The sequence below is a fragment of the Nothoprocta perdicaria genome, unplaced genomic scaffold, assembly GCF_003342845.1.
Source record: "Nothoprocta perdicaria isolate Ctin4 unplaced genomic scaffold, notPer1 scaffold_101, whole genome shotgun sequence".
Lineage (NCBI taxonomy): Eukaryota > Metazoa > Chordata > Aves > Tinamiformes > Tinamidae > Nothoprocta > Nothoprocta perdicaria.
This window is the reverse complement of record NW_020454106.1, coordinates 2,671,089-2,688,623: the sequence shown is the minus strand read 5'-3', so window position 1 is coordinate 2,688,623 and position 17,535 is coordinate 2,671,089. Positions and strand designations below refer to the sequence as shown.

The window sequence follows — 17,535 nt, the reverse complement described above, 5'->3', positions numbered from 1 at the left end:
GGGGGCTGGTGTGAGGGATGTGGGGAGCTGGGGGGTCTAGTGGAAGGGATGTGTGGGGAGCTGGGGGGGTCTAGTGTGAGGGGTGTGGGGAGCTGGGGACTTCTCGTGTGCGTTGAGGGGTGTAGGAGGCCTGGGTAGGAGGATCTGGTGTGGGGTGAGGGGGTCCCAGGTAGTGTCAGGTCCAGGGTATATTTGGGACTGGGGGATGATGCTGAGTTGGGCGTAGCGGAGTGTCCGGTGTGGGCTGCTCTGTCTCAAGCCCATGCAGGGTGCCGGTGCAGAGGGGACTATGTGAGGGACGAACATGTAGGATCCTCCCAGGTGCCTGTGGGGTGKCAGGGTGAGGGTCTGGCACCCCCTTGTTGTGCAGGGCATTAGCAGGAGTTTTAGGGGTCAAAGCTACGAGTTGGCCTGGAACAGCTTATGGCATCTGTAGCTTAACAGTGGGAAACTTTTAAGCCTCCTCAACCTCTTCCCACCTCTTGTATCTCATTTTCTAGCAATCTGGGCTCTTCATTCCGTGCTCACAGCACCCTWGGCCACGTGCAAGGTTGCACACCGTACCTTTCCTTGCAATTCCCCCTTACCAGTGCCGCTGCGTTCAGAAATCACACAGCCCCCGGTCTAGTTACACAGCTGGTGGTTTTGAATCCCCGCCAAGGCCTGTGCTGTGGCCCAAAACAGCTTGTCGCTCGCGGGTCACTCAGTCACYGCTTCCCGAAAGCAGCAGCGCATAAACACCCACATGTTGTGGAGAACCTCCCTCTACTGGCAGATTTCTGAATAAGTTATTTAGTAAGTTATTCAAGCAGGTTTTGAATATCTGCTGTTAGTCGTCTTAGAGATAGGATCCTGGGCATGGCTCTTTCAGTTGTCTTTCTTGCATGACAAGCAGCACCCCAGAAAAATTAATGTCAAGCGACACTTATGCCAAGCTACTTTGATAACGGAGACTCGGATAACTGTTTATTGCATCTGGCAAGATGGAAGGGAAGAGAGATTTTTCTCTAGGCCCATTGGGTGTGAACACGAGGAATGAGATCTTTCCGCTTCAAGGTAAATGTCAACATAAAACACTCCAGGGAATGAGCTGACTGTGAAGATATGTAGGCAGAGAGCGAGGATATTTATAGGAACCGCAGCAGTGAGGTCTAAAATTAACTTTCCAAAAGGAAAAACAAATTTCAGAGGTCTCGGACTCCGGTTTAGAAAAGGGACTTTGTTTTTATGGTGCATTTGTCCACAATGACAGGACTGGATGTGACAAGACTGAAAGAGATTCTTTCTCTGTCTACCTTATTACAGCTTAAACTCACCTGAAACATAACCCCAAATTATTCTTATATCTGTCATTCTATCAAAAGTTAAAATGCTCTGTCATACTTGAACTGCTTCCATTCGATGTATTTTCCTAGTTCTTCAGTGCCTCCTTAAAGGAAAAAGCTTTCTTTCAGTGCTCTTTTTCTTTCACCTTAAGCCTTCTTTTCCAGGCTATTTAAAATGTGTTTTTTTCAGGCACTCTGCTGAAGATATGGCAACTGTCACTCCACGCAAAAGGAACCGTAGTTCTACTGATGGGTATGCTAACTAGGCATAAGTATATATATATTTATTTTTATTTTGTTTTTCTTTAAACAATTCTCTAATACTTTCCCCCAAATACTGAGAATAAGAGAAATGTTTAAAATCTTCAGAGCTTTCAGGTCAAGTGAAGAAATATTAAGGTGGTCATGAAATGTACTGTCATTCACTCATGTTTATCACGCAAGGACACACTAATGCTTTATATTGTACTGAGCAGCTTGAAAGTTTTCATTTAATATATAGGGAACCCTAAGTCAAAAATGATCATCAATCTAATAGCATAACATGTAGGTTGAGAAATGCGTAAAAGCCATCGCACTGATTTCATACCTTGCAGGCCTAGATTACTGGGTTGAACTAGCACATTCGAGCTTTTTTCCTTTTATTTTTTATTTTAAAGAAAACAAAGTTCCCCTGTTTTGACAGTCACCTTTMTAAAGTGCACATCTGTATACGTGACACTTGCACATAGACCTAGCCCTAAGCAGGTCAAAAAACAACAGAAAGCGGTTGTTAACTAATTCTTAAGAAACTTAAGAAATAAAAACCCTGGTGTGTGCATTTCCTTCTCTTACTAATTCAGAAGAAGAAAATCCCACTTGGAAAGCTTTGATATACAGTAGAGAAATACCTGAAACTTTACAAAGATTGGCTAAATATTCCTCAAGTATTAATAGAAGGAAGGGATCATTTATTTGTGCATATACACACACAGGTGTGCACAAGTAAAAAATATCCATTATTTTTACCCTAAATCTTTTAAAGAAGAAGCCATTGCCCACAAACAACAACAAAAGTTACAAATCTCAAAGAATAGTTTMTTTTTTCTTCTTTCAAAACTATAGCTGAACAGATTTTTCTCGTGTTTGCCCTGCATTTCCCCCCACCCAAAATCTTTCTGGGTGGCRACCAAGAGTGAAGTTTGATCCGTGCACTGCAATGACACATACTTGAGCAAGTGAGCACTGCTCTTGCTGAACAAATACCTCGCTCTTTCAGGAACCAGGCAATCGTATGTGACATGTTACAGCCAGGAAGAAGAACAGCTGAACGTGTCCTTTATATAAACTGTATATATCTACATATTATTTGGCCAGTCGGCTCAAATAATTTGAGAGAGGAACTGACAACCTTTTAGCTTCTCACATAGTCATGAGACTGGTGTAAGTCTTTTGCTTTTCGGAAAATGATATTAAAAAATGTGGGAATCTGGTTTTTCTTTTTTTTTTTTTTTTCTCCCACTTTATCAATCATACAGATGGGGAAGGGAGAGGGAAAGGAATCTTTCACAGATGCACAAATCTCATTTGATGGAATTAGTCTGAAACGTAGCAAGCATTTCTTCTGCTTCCTCACTGACAGCACTGCCTATGTCAGCAGCATTCCAGAAAATGAAATGGCTCTTGTTTCCCTGCACTTTATGGTATTTAGGCAGGAAAACAGATTAGTTCTTTCAAAAAGAAATGGCCTGAATGGCAAGAAATTCTTATGCCCTATGTTGATCCCTGTTCCTGTTGGTTACAGGGTATGTACTAACAGAGGAAACTGTTGAACTAAGCTTTAGCATTATTTAAACAAAATGGTTCCTGGAAGGTTTCCCATAGCATAGATGGTATTTTGATTTTTTTGTTTTGTTTTTGTAGTGGATCCTTAGTATTTGCGACTCCAGTGAAAAAGCTGATTGTAGACTTTGCTGAAGATCTGTCTCCACTCAACAAATCGAGAAATCACTGGTCTGCTTCTCAGATAAAATGGTCATCTAGCTCCAGTGACGATCAAAAAGAAAATGAGGCTCTTCCCCCAGAGTCCCCACTGTCACGGGCGCTGGATAAATCCCCGCTCCAGACAGCCAGTGTCCCCACAACTGCACCTGGGGAGTTCTTGGATTCCAAACTATCCCCAAAAGCTGCTGCCTCCTACAAGCCCGTTGTGCCCGTGATGTCCTTTTATAGGAAGGAAAAGCAATACCTCACTCCTCTGGAGAGGAAGCAGTTGAATGAGAATTTCTCCCTCATCGAGAGGAAAAATGATGAAAATCTCCCAACTGCCAGCAGGACTGAGAAGACCCAGGTGAAGCTCAGCAGGAACATAAGCTCAAGACCAGCCAAGCATGCAACAAATTCCAGAAAGGGGAAAGCTCCCCCCAAAAAGCTTAAGAAGGCTAAGGCAGATAGAGCACCTGCTAAACCCAGCACAGAGAAAGAGAACGTGAATTCCCTAATTCAAAAGAAAATGGATGCGCCCTTCCGAGTCCTGAGCATGAAAGTTAAACCTGCTCTGAAACTCCAGTCAGGAGCAGCGTTCTTCTTGACCAGAAAGAAATCACACTCTGGTTCTAAAAAGCTGCCCGCAGACCATAAGGCCCCCGAGGGCCTCGCTGCGACCCCGCAAGGAAACGATCAGCCCGCGTTGCCGACAGCTGATCAGCCCAATTCAGGGGACAGGCACAAAAATCCCGAAGGTGGTGGCGCAGCGAGAAGGATTTCTGTGCCTCAGAAKACGGAAAAAGCGCCCGGGGAGGAATTTACAAGCCTCAAAAATGAAGCGAGAGGTGCTGTTTGGGAAGGAAAGGCGTCTCTGCAGCAAAGCGGCCCTGCCCGGGCTCGGTTTTGTGCCTCAAAACCTCCCGCTGGGGAAGCTGCTGATGCAGAGAACGTGGTAGGTGGAGGAATGACCCAGCCGGGTGCAGCTTTTCGGGTGCCGTGCACTGAGCTGGCTTAGCGAGCCGGGATAACTCTTGATTTCAGCATGCAGGGGTACATGCTAGTGGTTTTGGCCTAAGAAAACCTTTGCAGATTTGTTCCTGTCTTATGAAGGCATCAATCTGTAGCAAACCTCTAGCAACTTCTTGCTGTCATCCCTATCTATTGCTACTGACCAGCACAGTGAAACATTCCATTTGGGATAGCTGGAAGGAAAGCTTTTGGGATAGTGTTTTGCAAAAACTAATCTGTATTTATTATTATTATTATTATGTTTTCCACCATCAGGAGCAAAGCTGGAAAAGAATTTCTTAAACGTGTCTTTTTCTTTTTTTAAATCTTTTTTTTTTTTTTGCTTTTTTGGGGAAAAAAATCCTCAAAATAGGAAGGAGAGAGTTCTGGAGCTTCAACGCTCCCTGAAGACACCCCTGCTCTTAACCTTTTCCTGGCCTTAAGCCTCTCAGCAGGTGAAGTAGTTGGTCAGCAAAAGCAAAATTGATCTTTATTTAGAGAAAACTTTTGCATAATAAGAAATTTGTTTGCTGGCACAGKCTGTGCAATAACTTGAGGGATGCTCCCAGGCTTTCACCTGCTCTGTGATTATCTTTTTGCAATTATTTTCTTGTTAAAAACCACGTGTGCTAGTTCTGCAGCTCCCTTAGGCGAGGCAAGCTTCAAAAATGAATTTACTGAGTTGGTCTGTATTTGAAGATTTTAATCTTAGGGTATTACTGAAGAAAAACAAGCATTCTTTTATTATTTTTAATTATTTTTACATTCCTAGTGCTTGATAGAGAAGTCATTTTCTGTACTTTTTCTTTTTTCCGGAAACATCTGTCAAAATAATTATTGAAAAAAGAAGAGGTGAAAGCACATATATATTTTAAACATATTTTTCATTCTTTTGCAAATACATCCAGCAGCGCTGGAATGGTTAAACTTAGAAATGTGTCTAGCTCATTGCCAACCAGCTCTTTCTTGCCAGACCTCAGTTTTAATTTTATGATTTGCTGGAGAGTGGTTTCGTTTGGGATGTGGATGTTGCTTTCTAACTTGGTGCCTAAGTGTGAAATATAAGGGTTGCCCTGGCATGAGCGTAGCTCTAAAACACAAAATTGGGACAGCTTTTCCTAGTATTTCAGTTACTTTTAATGCCATATTTTGCTGTTGCATTCTGGCATCTACAGTGTATTGAAATGGGAGTGGACATCGGAATACATTAGTAGTAGTTATATTTGGCATTGGAAAGAAACAATGAAAATGTGGGAATGTTTTTTTTTTATAGGACTAATGTGTAGAGGGCTAATCTTCCTGCATTAGCCCAATAAAAGAAAATTTATTGCCTGCTTTGTTCACCTGCACTGTATTAGTAACCTCTCGCGTGCCTGGTTTGATTATGAATTTGCTTTTACAATGCAGCGTTAATAGAAGACAAATGTTGGCTTGTGCAATCTCATCTTGCACATGCAGTAAAGCAAAATACAAATTGAAAATATTTGGGTCTGCTGCGGCTGCTTTGGCACTGGCAAACTGTTTCTGGGAGGGTAATTGTAAGAAAAGTGCCCAAAAAAGAAATACAGTGACTTTGCTATTGCAAAATGGCAAAATCGATATAGGCYAATCTAGTCTCAGCTCATTTGTGGCAGATCTAGTTGTTTTTACCTAATGATTTGCTGGATTTCTGATGAGATGAGAAATACTAGTCAAATACAAAAAAAAAAAAACCACAACCAACCAAAAAAACCCAGCATTTAAGGCAAAATCAACTTGGAAGGCTTTCATTTTTATTGAATATTTGCTGGAGGCTTCCAAAAGCTTTGAAGCTGGAGAAAATGAGGCAGAGCCCCAGCAATGTTAAGCTGGGGAAGTAAGAACAGCAACTATCTTTAAGATTTTTATTTTTTTATTTGTTGGGGTAATTTACTAAGAGAAATGGTAAGTGAATCAATTCACCCTCAAGTTACTACATTAATAACGATGGGTAGTCTACTAAGACTGTTTTGCTATTGAAAAATAAAACCGTTAGTAACATTTCATAATACTGCTTAATGTTAGGCTGAAGATCACACCTGAACGATATCTGATTCACTTTTCAGGCAATAGTTCCAAAATCCCACACAGGGTTTTCTTTTGGCTCTAAAGCTGTGCCTTAATTTATAGGATTCTGGTGAAACTGGAGCCTGTGATTCCGATGATGAGGAGGTTGTTCCTTCAAGCCGGTCTCCACGCAAGGGGACCAAGAAGGGTGAGTGTGATGGTGCGTGACTTGGCGTGTGCCCTTTGTTGCCGTAGGAAAATGAAGTGGAAAGGGTTTTAAGGGATTTAAAGACTTAGATTATCTTCTCGCCAACAGGAGCAACTATTAAGTTACATATTTTTCTTTTTTTTCCTAACAGGTTAGGCAGTAACAAGCAAGATTCCACAGTCTCCCTGACAAATCTGTTTTAATGTTGAGCAACACATATGTTTATATTTATCCTGATATCTAACCTATCTTTCCTCTTCCCCTTACTAGTTATCTCTTTCCCAGGAGCATTTGAGAAGTTACAATACTTATATCGTAATATTTAAAACTTATTTAATCTCTCCGCATTAACTTCCCCCAAGGCTAAATCAACTTGGTTCTTTCAGTTTTCCTTTTAGTCGTGATATTTATTTTTTTAAGCTAGGTTTTCTTTTTAGCTTGGTTCTTTTAGGKTTCCTTTTCAGTTGTGATTTTTATTTTTTAGGCATCTGTTTGTTTTCCTGCACAAACTGAGCCATATCTTGCCTTTGCTGGCAGAGGGCAGCAGGAAGGGGCAGCTCACGCCCCGCGTGCAGGGCTGCTGTGTACATCTCCCCAAGAAGCCCTCTGGTTTTCCCATATTATTTTCCAGTGCACAACAAACCAAGTGTTTAATGCACAGCTGCTGCCACAGAATYGGTCCCTAACTTCAGTTCTCGCTTTATTCTTCAGTAGTGCCACTTACCCTTGTTTCAGGCTACCTGCTTCTGAGCATTTTGGATGTAGGAATCCTTTCGAAATTAGATTTTTAACTGCTCCTATCTGCTAGCTATAGTTAACAGACCTACAAGCATATATTATTCCTTCCATTTGATTCATTAAATTGTTTATTCCTGATGCTCACCCATTTCCTGTTTTCTCCACTTTCCCCCTTTAAAGATAGGTAGTGTTCCTTTTTGAACCTTTGTGTTCTCCAAGTCGCCTCAGAAGCCTGGGGTTAATTTAATCTTAACCAATCTTAAAAAGTTTGTTTAATTGTTCTCTTTACATCTTTCTTTAGGCCACGCCAAGTTGATCCCCTCGTTGCGTATTAGCTGTGATAACACAATCACAGCTGATCACAACTAAGAGGGCTAAGTTGGTATYGATGATAAAATTTAGAAAAGCATTAAATATTTTGGTCCTAATTTATCAACTGTTTTAGTGTTCCCTCCTATTATAGGTGGCTTTCTTCCTGCCCTGGCCTTTCTAGGTACAGCTCACATTTTGGCATTTCTGATCCCAATCCTTCATGTTGTTGCTGTGCTCTCCCCTGATTTCTCTTCCCCGTRTGCTTCCTTACTTCTCAGTTGGTGAAGAACTTACGATTTACCCATATTTGTCTCTTAATCCTCTTCTCCCATCCTGTGGTAAMTTGCACATCTGGTCTTCATCATTTTCTTGACAAGTTGCCAGCACTCCTTCACTCTTCTGTTTTGTTTTTTTTGCCCCGTTAGACTTGCTTCCCATGGGAACTGATTTATCCCATTTCTTTGGAACTCGGGGAAGTTTATTTTCTTGAAGGTCACCGTTTCTCTGCTCAACTTCCTCCGCTTGTTCCAAGGAGTCAGTTACTGTTGCTGCCAGCCCCATTTCTTTCCATTATCTCCACCTCTTTACTGCAAGACTCCCTCATTTTCTCCACCTGTAGCTGTTCTCAAGCTGTAGCATTTAATATTAAAGCACATTTGCCTCTGGAATCTCAATCACTACGGCCTAACCTGTCAGGAAAACCTCTCCTCATTCCATTCCTGAAGCTTTGACACCATYGTCCTGTTGAACAGCACTTGCTGTCACTGTTCCAAGCGCTGTCAGGGCCCGGTAACATCCTGCATTTCCATGAAGTCTTATGCTTTTTGTCAAGTACTAGTATCCTCAAGACTCCTATTGCCTTTGTGATATTATCAAGAGACATTTTGGGGTGTCCTGTTTCCTAAAAACAACTGGGTTGGCGTTATGGTGTGTTTTTGGGAGGCTCTCAGGACTGTCTTCTTTTGCTTATGTACGTGTTTGCTGTTGTTACTAAGGAGTCTTTGTGTGCTGTTAAAATATTACAAGAGCAGCAAGCAGCCAGCGCCTGAGCTTTCTGTCCTTGGAGGAAAAATATTGCTAACTAATAATTTCCTTGTCTTTCCGTACCACTTTTGCAAAATTATCTCCAGACGTGCGTCTTGTACACTAGCTCCGAGTCTGTCCTTTTTTTTCTGCTTTATCCAAGATGAAGAAAGGCAGTTTTAGCCAAAGAAATATAAAATAGGAGCTGAAACCTATGCCTGATTTAATGTTATTTATTGTAATAATTTTATAAATAGCCAGGGAAACACAATTCTCTTGTGGCAGGGTTTCCTGGTTGATATAAGATATCTTATATCTGGTCTGAGATATCATTATTGTGTCTCATATCAGTCTCTTTTATTCCTAAATCTGTATTTCTGTCCATCCATATGTTCTGCATTTGGATTCTTCTTAACCACTCTGTGATTCTGTAACTAAAAAGGATTTTAAACCACAACAACTTTACGCATCTTTTCCAGAATCCTCTTCAACTGCTGTTGTCTACCCTATATTCAGTGCACCTTCTGCCAGCAAGAAAAGGTATGTAAACATGTTAAGGGTATGCAAACATTACCTGAGTGAGCAGAAGTGCAGAATCTGTAGAATCATTATCAAAAATAACAGTACTCATTCTAAAAATACCAAYAGCTTCCCAGGCTGTGCCAGTGTACCAAGACAAAAGAAAGAAATCTCAGAATCTTTCAGAATCTGTGGGGTGGTTTGTTTTTTTCTGTGTGTGTGAAGATGAAAGGTTAATTTTGCTTGGTTTATGGTGCTAATAGTATGAAAATAAGGAATTACTCCCTTTCTACCTGTTTTAGTGCATTTTATGGTGAATTTGGACATATTATTGAGCAAGTGGAGCTCTCTTTTTCCAAGTGAGAAGGAAGTAACGGTGCTTTTCTCTTACTGTTGTTAACGCTCCTGATAAAATCACCAGAGCTAAAGGAATGACCGAGGAATGACCGAGTATGTCCGATAACGATGCAGCCGTGATGCTGTTTGAGCCTGTAGTGTTTCTTTATTTACTTTCTGATTAGGTACCAGGGCTGGCAAACAGTTTGTTCTTTATTCAGCCTGGTAAATGCTGCTTGGGCAGCCTGGGCGAGGTGAGAGGACAGCGAGGTGGCTCGAGGGGCTGCTGAAAGGCAGAGCTTGGGCCCTGCACCTCTGCCCAGGTGCCCCTTTTGCCTCTGTGCAAAAGGACTGGGCACCAAGGAGCCCCTGGGCCACCAAGGTGCCCTGGTGGCCAAGAAGGCCAAGCCAGGACAAAAGGCGACAAGCACCAAGTGAAACACAGCAAGTTCCACCTGATTTTTGCRCTATAGGCAATTAGCAAACAAGGTATATTCATAATTTTACTACACATTCCTCACCAGTCAGTTTATTTCGATTAATTTGCCGCCATTCTCTTCCACTTGTGTTTCCTCACACAAGAAGCAGAGCTATTTCTCCCTCTCCCTTCTTGCCTCCGCTCGATACGTTCTGCTAACAACAAAAACATTCTGAGCCTGGTTTATTGTGAACATAAACAGTTGAAACGACTTCCGAGAGAGCCAAAATAAACCTTCCAAAATTTGTCATAGTCTTCTGCCCYGGAGAAGTGTCGAAAGAGAGATCCGATTGCAGTGTTTGCTTTGCTTCAGTGTGTGGCTTTTCAAATACCTTCCGTGGTGCAAGTGGAGCTCTGGAGGGTGGGRAAATCCCAGCGTTTGTGATTAACTGGGAATCGATCTCGGATTTGCTGTTGTCTCTCGGGAAGTGATGAGCACAAACTTTTCCCACTTGAAGTCGCTGCTTTGGAAATCTGAGTTGAGAGAAGCGTTTGGTTTTGTATCTCTAAATTAGTTTGGGGTTAAGTTTCGTGGCTGAAGAGCACTTTAGGGTTGCATAGGAAATGCTCCCGTACACRCAAAGATTTAAGGGTAATGTCACAAAAATACTGGGTAATTATTAATAACTGACATGTGCTTCCCAATAGCTCAGGCCCATGTCATAAATATACAAATTCATATAAAGACTCCACCTGGAGTCGTGCGGCGCTTGGTGGCCACGCTGCTCTCCCAAGGTTTGGAATTTCTCAGGTTTTCTTGTGTATCCCTTTGACTTCCCAAGGGGCTGCTGACTTATGGCTAGTGGTAGTGCCCTAATGTCCTTGGGAAAGCATGTCTGGGAAATGAGAGGTGCTTAATAAGGATTATTTAACTCTCCTTGTGCCATTGCTGTTTGTCCTGAAGCAGCCCCTGTCCCCTCTGGAGGACTTGGCACCACAGGAAACTGGTTTTGTTGAATTTAGTTTAGTTGGGCTATTCTCTGAGAAATGAGGCTGCTTTGTCCTGGCTACCCAACTTGCAGTTTGCACCTTTGTGTGAAATAACTAAATTATCTCTGAAATGACTTGCAGGACACAGGGCAGCCCGGAGGAACCGGCCGCTCCGTGCGGGTCCAACCCGCCTGCCAGAATGGCTCTGAACCTGCAGAAAAGCAAGAAGACAAAAGAGCTCTGCAGACGCTCCAAGGACCAGATGATAATTGTAAGGCTCCTCCTTTGGGAACCCTGCGACTACAGCGCTGAAGAAATGAGAAATGGGGCTTGAGGCTGAGCAATAACTACATTTCCTTGCACATAAACCTCAAACAAGCCACATTGCAACGACCGTGACGGGACAGGGATGAACATACTCAGCACTAGCCTCAGCTTGGAGTATTGAATAAATCTGTTTTCCAGAAATTCAGATGCTAGGATAGGAGGAGTAGCCGAGAAATATGTTTTTAAGGTTTCCCTGGGACTAGCACGTTTTTACGTTTCAGAAGTAATAAGAGGCTTATGGAACATGATATTAGAGGCAGGGAAAAGTAAAAAGAAAAAAGGAAAACTCGAGCAAGGCAGTGTGGATGCTGTAGGAGGCAGTTGGTTTGACTCTCTTTTCCTTTCCCACGACTTGTGGCACCCTGCGTGAGCGGAGTCAGCACAGTCTGCAAGCACAGGGCAGGCGCCTGCTGTCAGCAAGGGCTCCTCCGGAGCAGGAATGGRCTTTCTCCCCTCACCCTCTTCTTGTATTCTTCTTCTTTTTCCTTTCTTTTTCCCTGTTTTTCTCCTGGAGTCATCTGTAACTAGGAGTTTAGCCTGAAATGTAGGTCTGTTCATGGCTGCCTGTTTKGCAGCTATTCCTGCCTAAAATCACTTGCAGGAAGTTACAGGATTCCCATCATTTAGTGACCTTTAGTGCCTTCTTTCCCCCTCCTTATGTCCTAAAATATAAAGCAGGGCTTTTTTTCTCCAGATAAGCAAAACAATAGTCTTTTTTTCACAAGTTACCCATTTATTTATTTCTTCCATGAGAAGGTTGCTGCTGTACTGAGTTCAAGGCCAGTAACAGATTTATCACAACGCCTCCAGTAAGGAAACGTTGCAGAGCTTAAAACATTCTGCAAATAAGCAGTAGCTTGTCCTGAGATTCAAAAGAAACCAAATATTTGAGTCTTTAGCTGTTCCTACACCTAACTCTTCCCCTAATTCCTAAGCTGGCTCCTTGTTTGAACAGCTGCTCGCAATCCTCGGTGCCCCTGCTCTGCTGACTCTTGTTTCTCTCCAGGACGCTGGGCAGAAGCATTTTGGGGCCGTCGTTTGCAAGTCGTGCGGCATGATCTACACAGCTGCGAGCCCCGAGGATGAAGCCCAGCACATCCAGCACCACGAGAGATTCCTCGAGGGGCTCAGATATGTGGTGAGGCCACGGCKGCGTTTGCGTGGCAGCGGGGCACGTTGGGCCTGTTGTTCAGGTACAAAGTGGAGGCAGCTGCAGGAGAGGATTCCTTGCCCAAAGGGGAGGCTGGAACGCRTTGTTTGCAGTCCCAGCAACTGTCTGTGTTCATCACGTCGATAAATGTGGCTTTTCTCCSTGCGAACTGAAGTGGCTCAAGTTACACCTCCATCTGCCAAAGTTTTCACTGAATCACTTTCTCTTGCTCCATCRCTGACTCGGTTGTTTCTGTTTGTTTTTGTTCCTTTCTTTTTTTCCCCTTGGCAGGGCTGGAAGAAAGAGCGGGTTGTGGCAGAGTTCTGGGACGGGAAAATTGTGCTGATTCTTCCAGACGACCCMAAATACGCAGTGAAGAAGGTGCCATTTCTCGCTCTGCGTTTGTCCYGCGTTAGCTCTTTGCTGGCCCAGCTCCACGCACTACCTCAGCCTGCGTGACCACGTGTTGCTCGCCAGGGCACGGGAGGGAGTAGGAGAGCTGGGTGGGAGCGTGACAGCCTGGACCGGAGCAATCCAGGTTGCTTTGGGCTTGTTCCCCTGGAGAGGGACAGCAGCTCCATTCCCAGTGCCCAAATCCTTGCTCTCAAATGACCAGCATAACCTGATCTCTGCCGCAGCGAGGACGCGGGATCTGGAGTTGCTCCTCGATGCTGAGATAAGAGCCACTTGCTCTCCCTCTTACGCTCTCCCTGAGCATTTGTTTATTCTTGTGGGTAGTTGCTGTGGCTTTTATATCAAAGCACTTGTTTGAAGCGAGCGAATAGGCTGTTACCTGGCACTGAAATTGCTGCGGCAAGAAACAGGCCGAGCAGCTGCAGGACCGGGGTGGGAGGCAGCTGCATTCCCCAGGGGATGGAGCAGCACGAGCACGCTGGTGGAGACACTTCCCAATCTCACTGGTGTCGTTGGCTCAGTACTACACAAGCTGGAAAACACAAGCTGGCTCAGTAAAACAAGCTGCTGGGGAGGCCGGTTAACCATAGCTAAGCACGCTGTCCAAAGACCTGCTCTCTGTAGCTGCAGAGGCTCCTTTTATACAGACTTGCCTGGAGAAAAGCAGGTTTTGGGCACCTGGGCTTTAGTTTGCCTGTCTACAAGAGGTGGTTGCTCTGGTACAGGGTTTCTTGTTAAGCCCCTGCTTAAAAACTGCTTCTAAAGGGACTATTCCTAAGTAGTCGGCATTGAAATGCAAGACTAGCTGCATGGGCAGCAAGAACCCTGGTATCACAGGGAGGTGCAAAGCATCCTGCAGCTGCACCATGAAGCTCGGGCCACCACTGAAGTGTACTGGGGGAACAAACCCCGTTTCTGGCAGGATTCACTCCGAGTTGAAGAATGTGCACGTTAGGTGCTCACAAAACTCTGTGCTTGTTCTCTGCAGGCAGAAGATGTGCGAGAAATAGTCGATAACGAGCTAGGATTTAAGCAAGTTACGCTCAACTGCCCAGCCAAGACCAAAATGTATTTGTTTGTGTCCAATGAGAAGATGATAGTTGGGTGTCTAGTGGCTGAATCCATCAAACAGGTACGTGGTGCAAACTGCATGCGCAGGGGCAGAATTTGGGGCAAAATTTCAGGGGTTTATGGTGTTGCTTTAGGGGAGCAGTGGTTCGACGGAGTCCGTGTGTCCCCGCAGGCGTTCCGGGTGCTGTCGGAGGCGGGCGCGGGGCAGGAGGTGCCGCAGCAGCAGCGCGCCTGGCGCTGCTCGGCCGAGCCCGAGCCCGCCCTGTGCGGCGTCAGCCGCCTCTGGGTGTTCAGCCTGGCGCGCAGGAGGGGCGTCGCACGGCGCATGCTGGATGTGGCCAGGTACGGAGCCCGGCACCGCGGATTCATGGATCAAATTCAAGGCTCGAGCTTATTCGCAGAACGGCTGAGGTTGGAAGGGACCCCCAGGGCTCCCCCAGCCCCCCTGCTCCAGCAGGGACACCCAGAGCACGGGGCACCCGGGCGCATCCCGGCGCGCTGGCAGATCTGCAGAGCAGGAGCCTCCGCAGCCTCCCTGGGCAGCCTGGGCCAGGGCTCGGGCACCCTCCCACCAAACAAGTTCTTCCTCACGGCCACATGGAGCTGCCTGCGCTGCAACCTGCACCCACTGCCCCTTGGCCTGCCCCTGGCCACCACCCACCAGAGCTTGCACCTTCCTCCCTCCATCCTCCCCTCGGCTCCTTGGACACACTCACCAGCTCCCCTCTCACCCTTCTCCAGAGAAAACAGCTCCAACTCACTCAGTTTCTCCTCGTACGAGAGAGATTCCAGGCCCTTAGTCCTTGGTTGCCCTCCTGAGGGCATTCCTGAGGAGAGAGCGAGGACTGCAGCAAAAAAAGCGCTTAGAATAACTTGCTGCATTGTTCCCTAAAGGAAAACTATGGATTTGTATCATTAAGCAAGCCTGAAATCCTCGCTTTCTAGTAGAGAGATATCAAGTGGATGGATTAAGAATACCTTGACACAGTGTCAGTACTCAATAACTTGCCACATAAAGCATAAAAATACACATGAAGTGTTGATACAAAACGGCACATAACMTGAAAATACATAACATGACACGAGTGTGAGCCAGGTTCCAAAGTGCTGGGTGTAACACGAACACAGAGCTACACTGACAGGCCTTGTGCGGAAAAGTTGTTTCGCTTGGAAAGGGATTTATTTTCTTAATCGAACAAGTTGATGTGCCCGAAACCTTGAGTTTTTCCAGGTGGGAAACTCCAAGCGTTTCAAGCATACACAGTTTTAGTGAAACTGAACAGAGCCCTTTTGGGAAGGCTCCCCGTGCCTGAATACGGACGCTTGGTAGTAGTCTGTGAGCCGTGAGTCTTGCACAGGGTCTCTGCGTGTTTGTAAAACACAGCTCAGTATCCTTAAGCTTCCCCAGCCAGGGTTTGGTTTTCCCTCTGTTCTGTGGTTAGTGCTTGGCTTGCCAGAAATAGGAGCCAAAGGGCCCTTGGGGACCTCTAGCTGCCCAGGACCCCCTTTCTAGGGTGCCCTGGACCCTGAATCTGAGCCCTGATACGGTTGTAACGGGTGTGACGGTTTTCTCTGTTTGTGCCATCCCATATTACCCTTTTTGCTCATCTTAACATTCCTGCAGAAGCCAAGAGAGCAAAGTGGCACCTCTCCCCCTGGGGCTGAAACCAAGGCTTATAAACACAAGCAGCTCCTGGGGAGAAGGGCCTGGAGAGGCTCTCCAAGGTGGAATATTTTCCAGGTTGTACAAATGCCCCTTACCTGCCGTGGTCTCTCTTGCAGGAACACGTTCATGTACGGCTGTTACCTAAGCACGGACGAAATTGCCTTCTCGGACCCGACACCAGATGGCAAGCTCTTTGCGACGAGATACTGCCAAACCCCCAACTTCCTTGTTTACAATTTTATTTGTTATAATCAGCTTGCAGCAGCTAGCGTAAGCTGAATCAAAGCTCGGCTTCTTAATTCAGCTCAAGCAATTTGCTTTTCAAATAACATTTAAGCGCTGTTCCCGGGCCAACCTGCATTTTCCTGCTGAGCGCTAGTTCCTCTCTCTGCCTCGGCAGCAAGGAGGTGGGTCACTTTCTGTACAGAGCTGGTGTATATTTTAATGGGTGCTGTGAAGCCAAGCAACTGCAGGCTTGCTGGGAGAGCAGCTAGATRGCTTTTTAAAAATGTTTCTTCTGAATCTAAATTTTATTGTAATTTAAATTCTTTCAAAGTTCTATTAATATAAAGATGTTTCTTGCTCCTGCGTGGCTGCTTAAGGCTTAGAGCTCTGGGCCTGCTGTGCAGCTTCTCCGTCTTAAGTCCAGCCTGGGGCTCGAGACACAAGGTAGGACAGAAGCGGCCTCTAACTTGGTACTTTAAACATGTAGGGAGAGCGAGGTGAGTTTGGGGTAGAAATCTGCAAATCTGCACAACTTTGTGTGAAGGGGGTGAGCAAGAGCAGCCCTAGAGCTGCAGCCCAGGGGCTCCCACAGGCAGGGCAGCCCCGGGCTGCAGCGGGGACGAGGGGGCCGGGGGTGTTTGGGGCAGGGAAGCTGCTCCTGGCAGCGCCTGTTMAATAAACTGTGAAAGCTCGAGTGCCTCCGCTCGCTTCTGTGGCTGGAAGGGGGCAGAAAGAGCCCCAGTTCCCCCGATCTTTGACAGGTGCCGGGGAAAGGTAGCCCTCAGCTTGAGCTCCGCGGAGCGGCGGGAGAGGAGGCAGGAGGAGGTGGAGGAGAATGCAGGCGCAGAGCCAGCCTTGCTCCAGCTGTGAGTCAGAGCTTTCCTAACCGAGCCCTGGTTGCTTTCCTGGTGCCCCGCTCCGTTTTTCTTGGGCAGCCTCTGCGGCCGCTTCCTGTTGCTCAACGCTGGGACCCAGGGGGTTGGTGCAGGCGGCCTCCTCCCGCCCGGCCTCGACAGCCCGGGGCCCGGTCCTGCTCCGCGCTCCTCCCTTCCGTGCCCTCCTGCTCCTGCGTGGTTGGGGTCTGCAGCCACAGGCTGCTCCCTCGGAGGAGCAGCCCCCGAGGGAGAGGTGGTGGGAAAACACCGGCCCTTTCTCCACCTTTGTGGGAAAGAAGTTTATTTTGGACCTTCCAGACAGAAAAAGAGACACAACAGAGCAACATCTGAGCTCACACGGACGTGTACAAGAGCTAATACTCTATTTACAGCAGGGACGCAACGATTAAAAGCAGCGACAGAAGGAGCATTGCACGGGGAGCGAGGGGCCCCTGAGGACCTAAGTGCAGGTTGGAGGGGGGTCTCAAGGCCCGGACACCCAGGCCTGACCTTGGGCTGCAGTAGTGCTAGAACTGGGGGGTTCCTTAYGGAAATGGGCCTCGTTGGAGGCGCCCGGCGGAGGCTTCACCCACTGGAAGGGAAGAGGGGCAGGAGGGTCTCCAGCGCGTGCACGATGTGGGCGGCCGAGGGGCGCGCGCGCGGCTCCTCGCCCGTGCACACGGAGAAGAGCTCCACGAGCGGCTGGTAGGACGGGTCCAGCTCGGCCAGGTTGAGGGCGGGCCGCGTGCCCAGCGCCGCGTAGTAGGCGTCCTCGTCGAAGTCGTCCTCGTCGAAGGAGGCGTCTGCCCAAGGACACGAGGGGCTGGGGGCGGCACCGCTGCCCGCCTAGCGCTGCTGCTGCTGCCCCTTCAGCCTTCCTTTCCACCCCCGTTTTTAGATTTGGGTAGAAAACGCAGGAATTTGGACTTGGCCTCTCACT

At 46.5% G+C, this 17,535-nt stretch overlaps 2 protein-coding genes across 3 annotated transcripts in view; one reads left to right on the top strand and one right to left on the bottom strand.

The window, feature by feature from the left end:
• Positions 1-16,259, top strand: part of ESCO2 (establishment of sister chromatid cohesion N-acetyltransferase 2) — an 18,275-nt gene extending 2,016 nt beyond the window's left edge. Inside the window, exons 1-11 of one of the 2 annotated variants that reach the window (XM_026041497.1) lie at positions 945-1,056; positions 1,516-1,578; positions 3,228-4,242; positions 6,447-6,531; positions 9,084-9,144; positions 11,009-11,138; positions 12,201-12,332; positions 12,636-12,725; positions 13,747-13,890; positions 14,002-14,171; positions 15,612-16,259. In XM_026041497.1, coding sequence (XP_025897282.1) covers positions 1,532-1,578; positions 3,228-4,242; positions 6,447-6,531; positions 9,084-9,144; positions 11,009-11,138; positions 12,201-12,332; positions 12,636-12,725; positions 13,747-13,890; positions 14,002-14,171; positions 15,612-15,774 — 2,037 coding nt within the window. In that variant the 5' untranslated portion in view covers positions 945-1,056; positions 1,516-1,531 and the 3' untranslated portion in view covers positions 15,775-16,259. Of the gene's footprint in view, positions 1-944; positions 1,057-1,515; positions 1,579-3,227; positions 4,243-6,446; positions 6,532-9,083; positions 9,145-11,008; positions 11,139-12,200; positions 12,333-12,635; positions 12,726-13,746; positions 13,891-14,001; positions 14,172-15,611 lie in introns of those variants that run through there. The other variant, XM_026041489.1, reaches the window with a different exon arrangement.
• Positions 16,260-16,842: 583 nt separating this feature from the next.
• Positions 16,843-17,535, bottom strand: part of PBK (PDZ binding kinase) — a 4,043-nt gene continuing 3,350 nt past the window's right edge. The window contains exon 6 of the mRNA XM_026041117.1: positions 16,843-17,398. Within this exon, the coding sequence (XP_025896902.1) occupies positions 17,181-17,398 (218 nt within the window). The 3' untranslated portion in view covers positions 16,843-17,180. The remainder of the gene's footprint in view (positions 17,399-17,535) is intronic.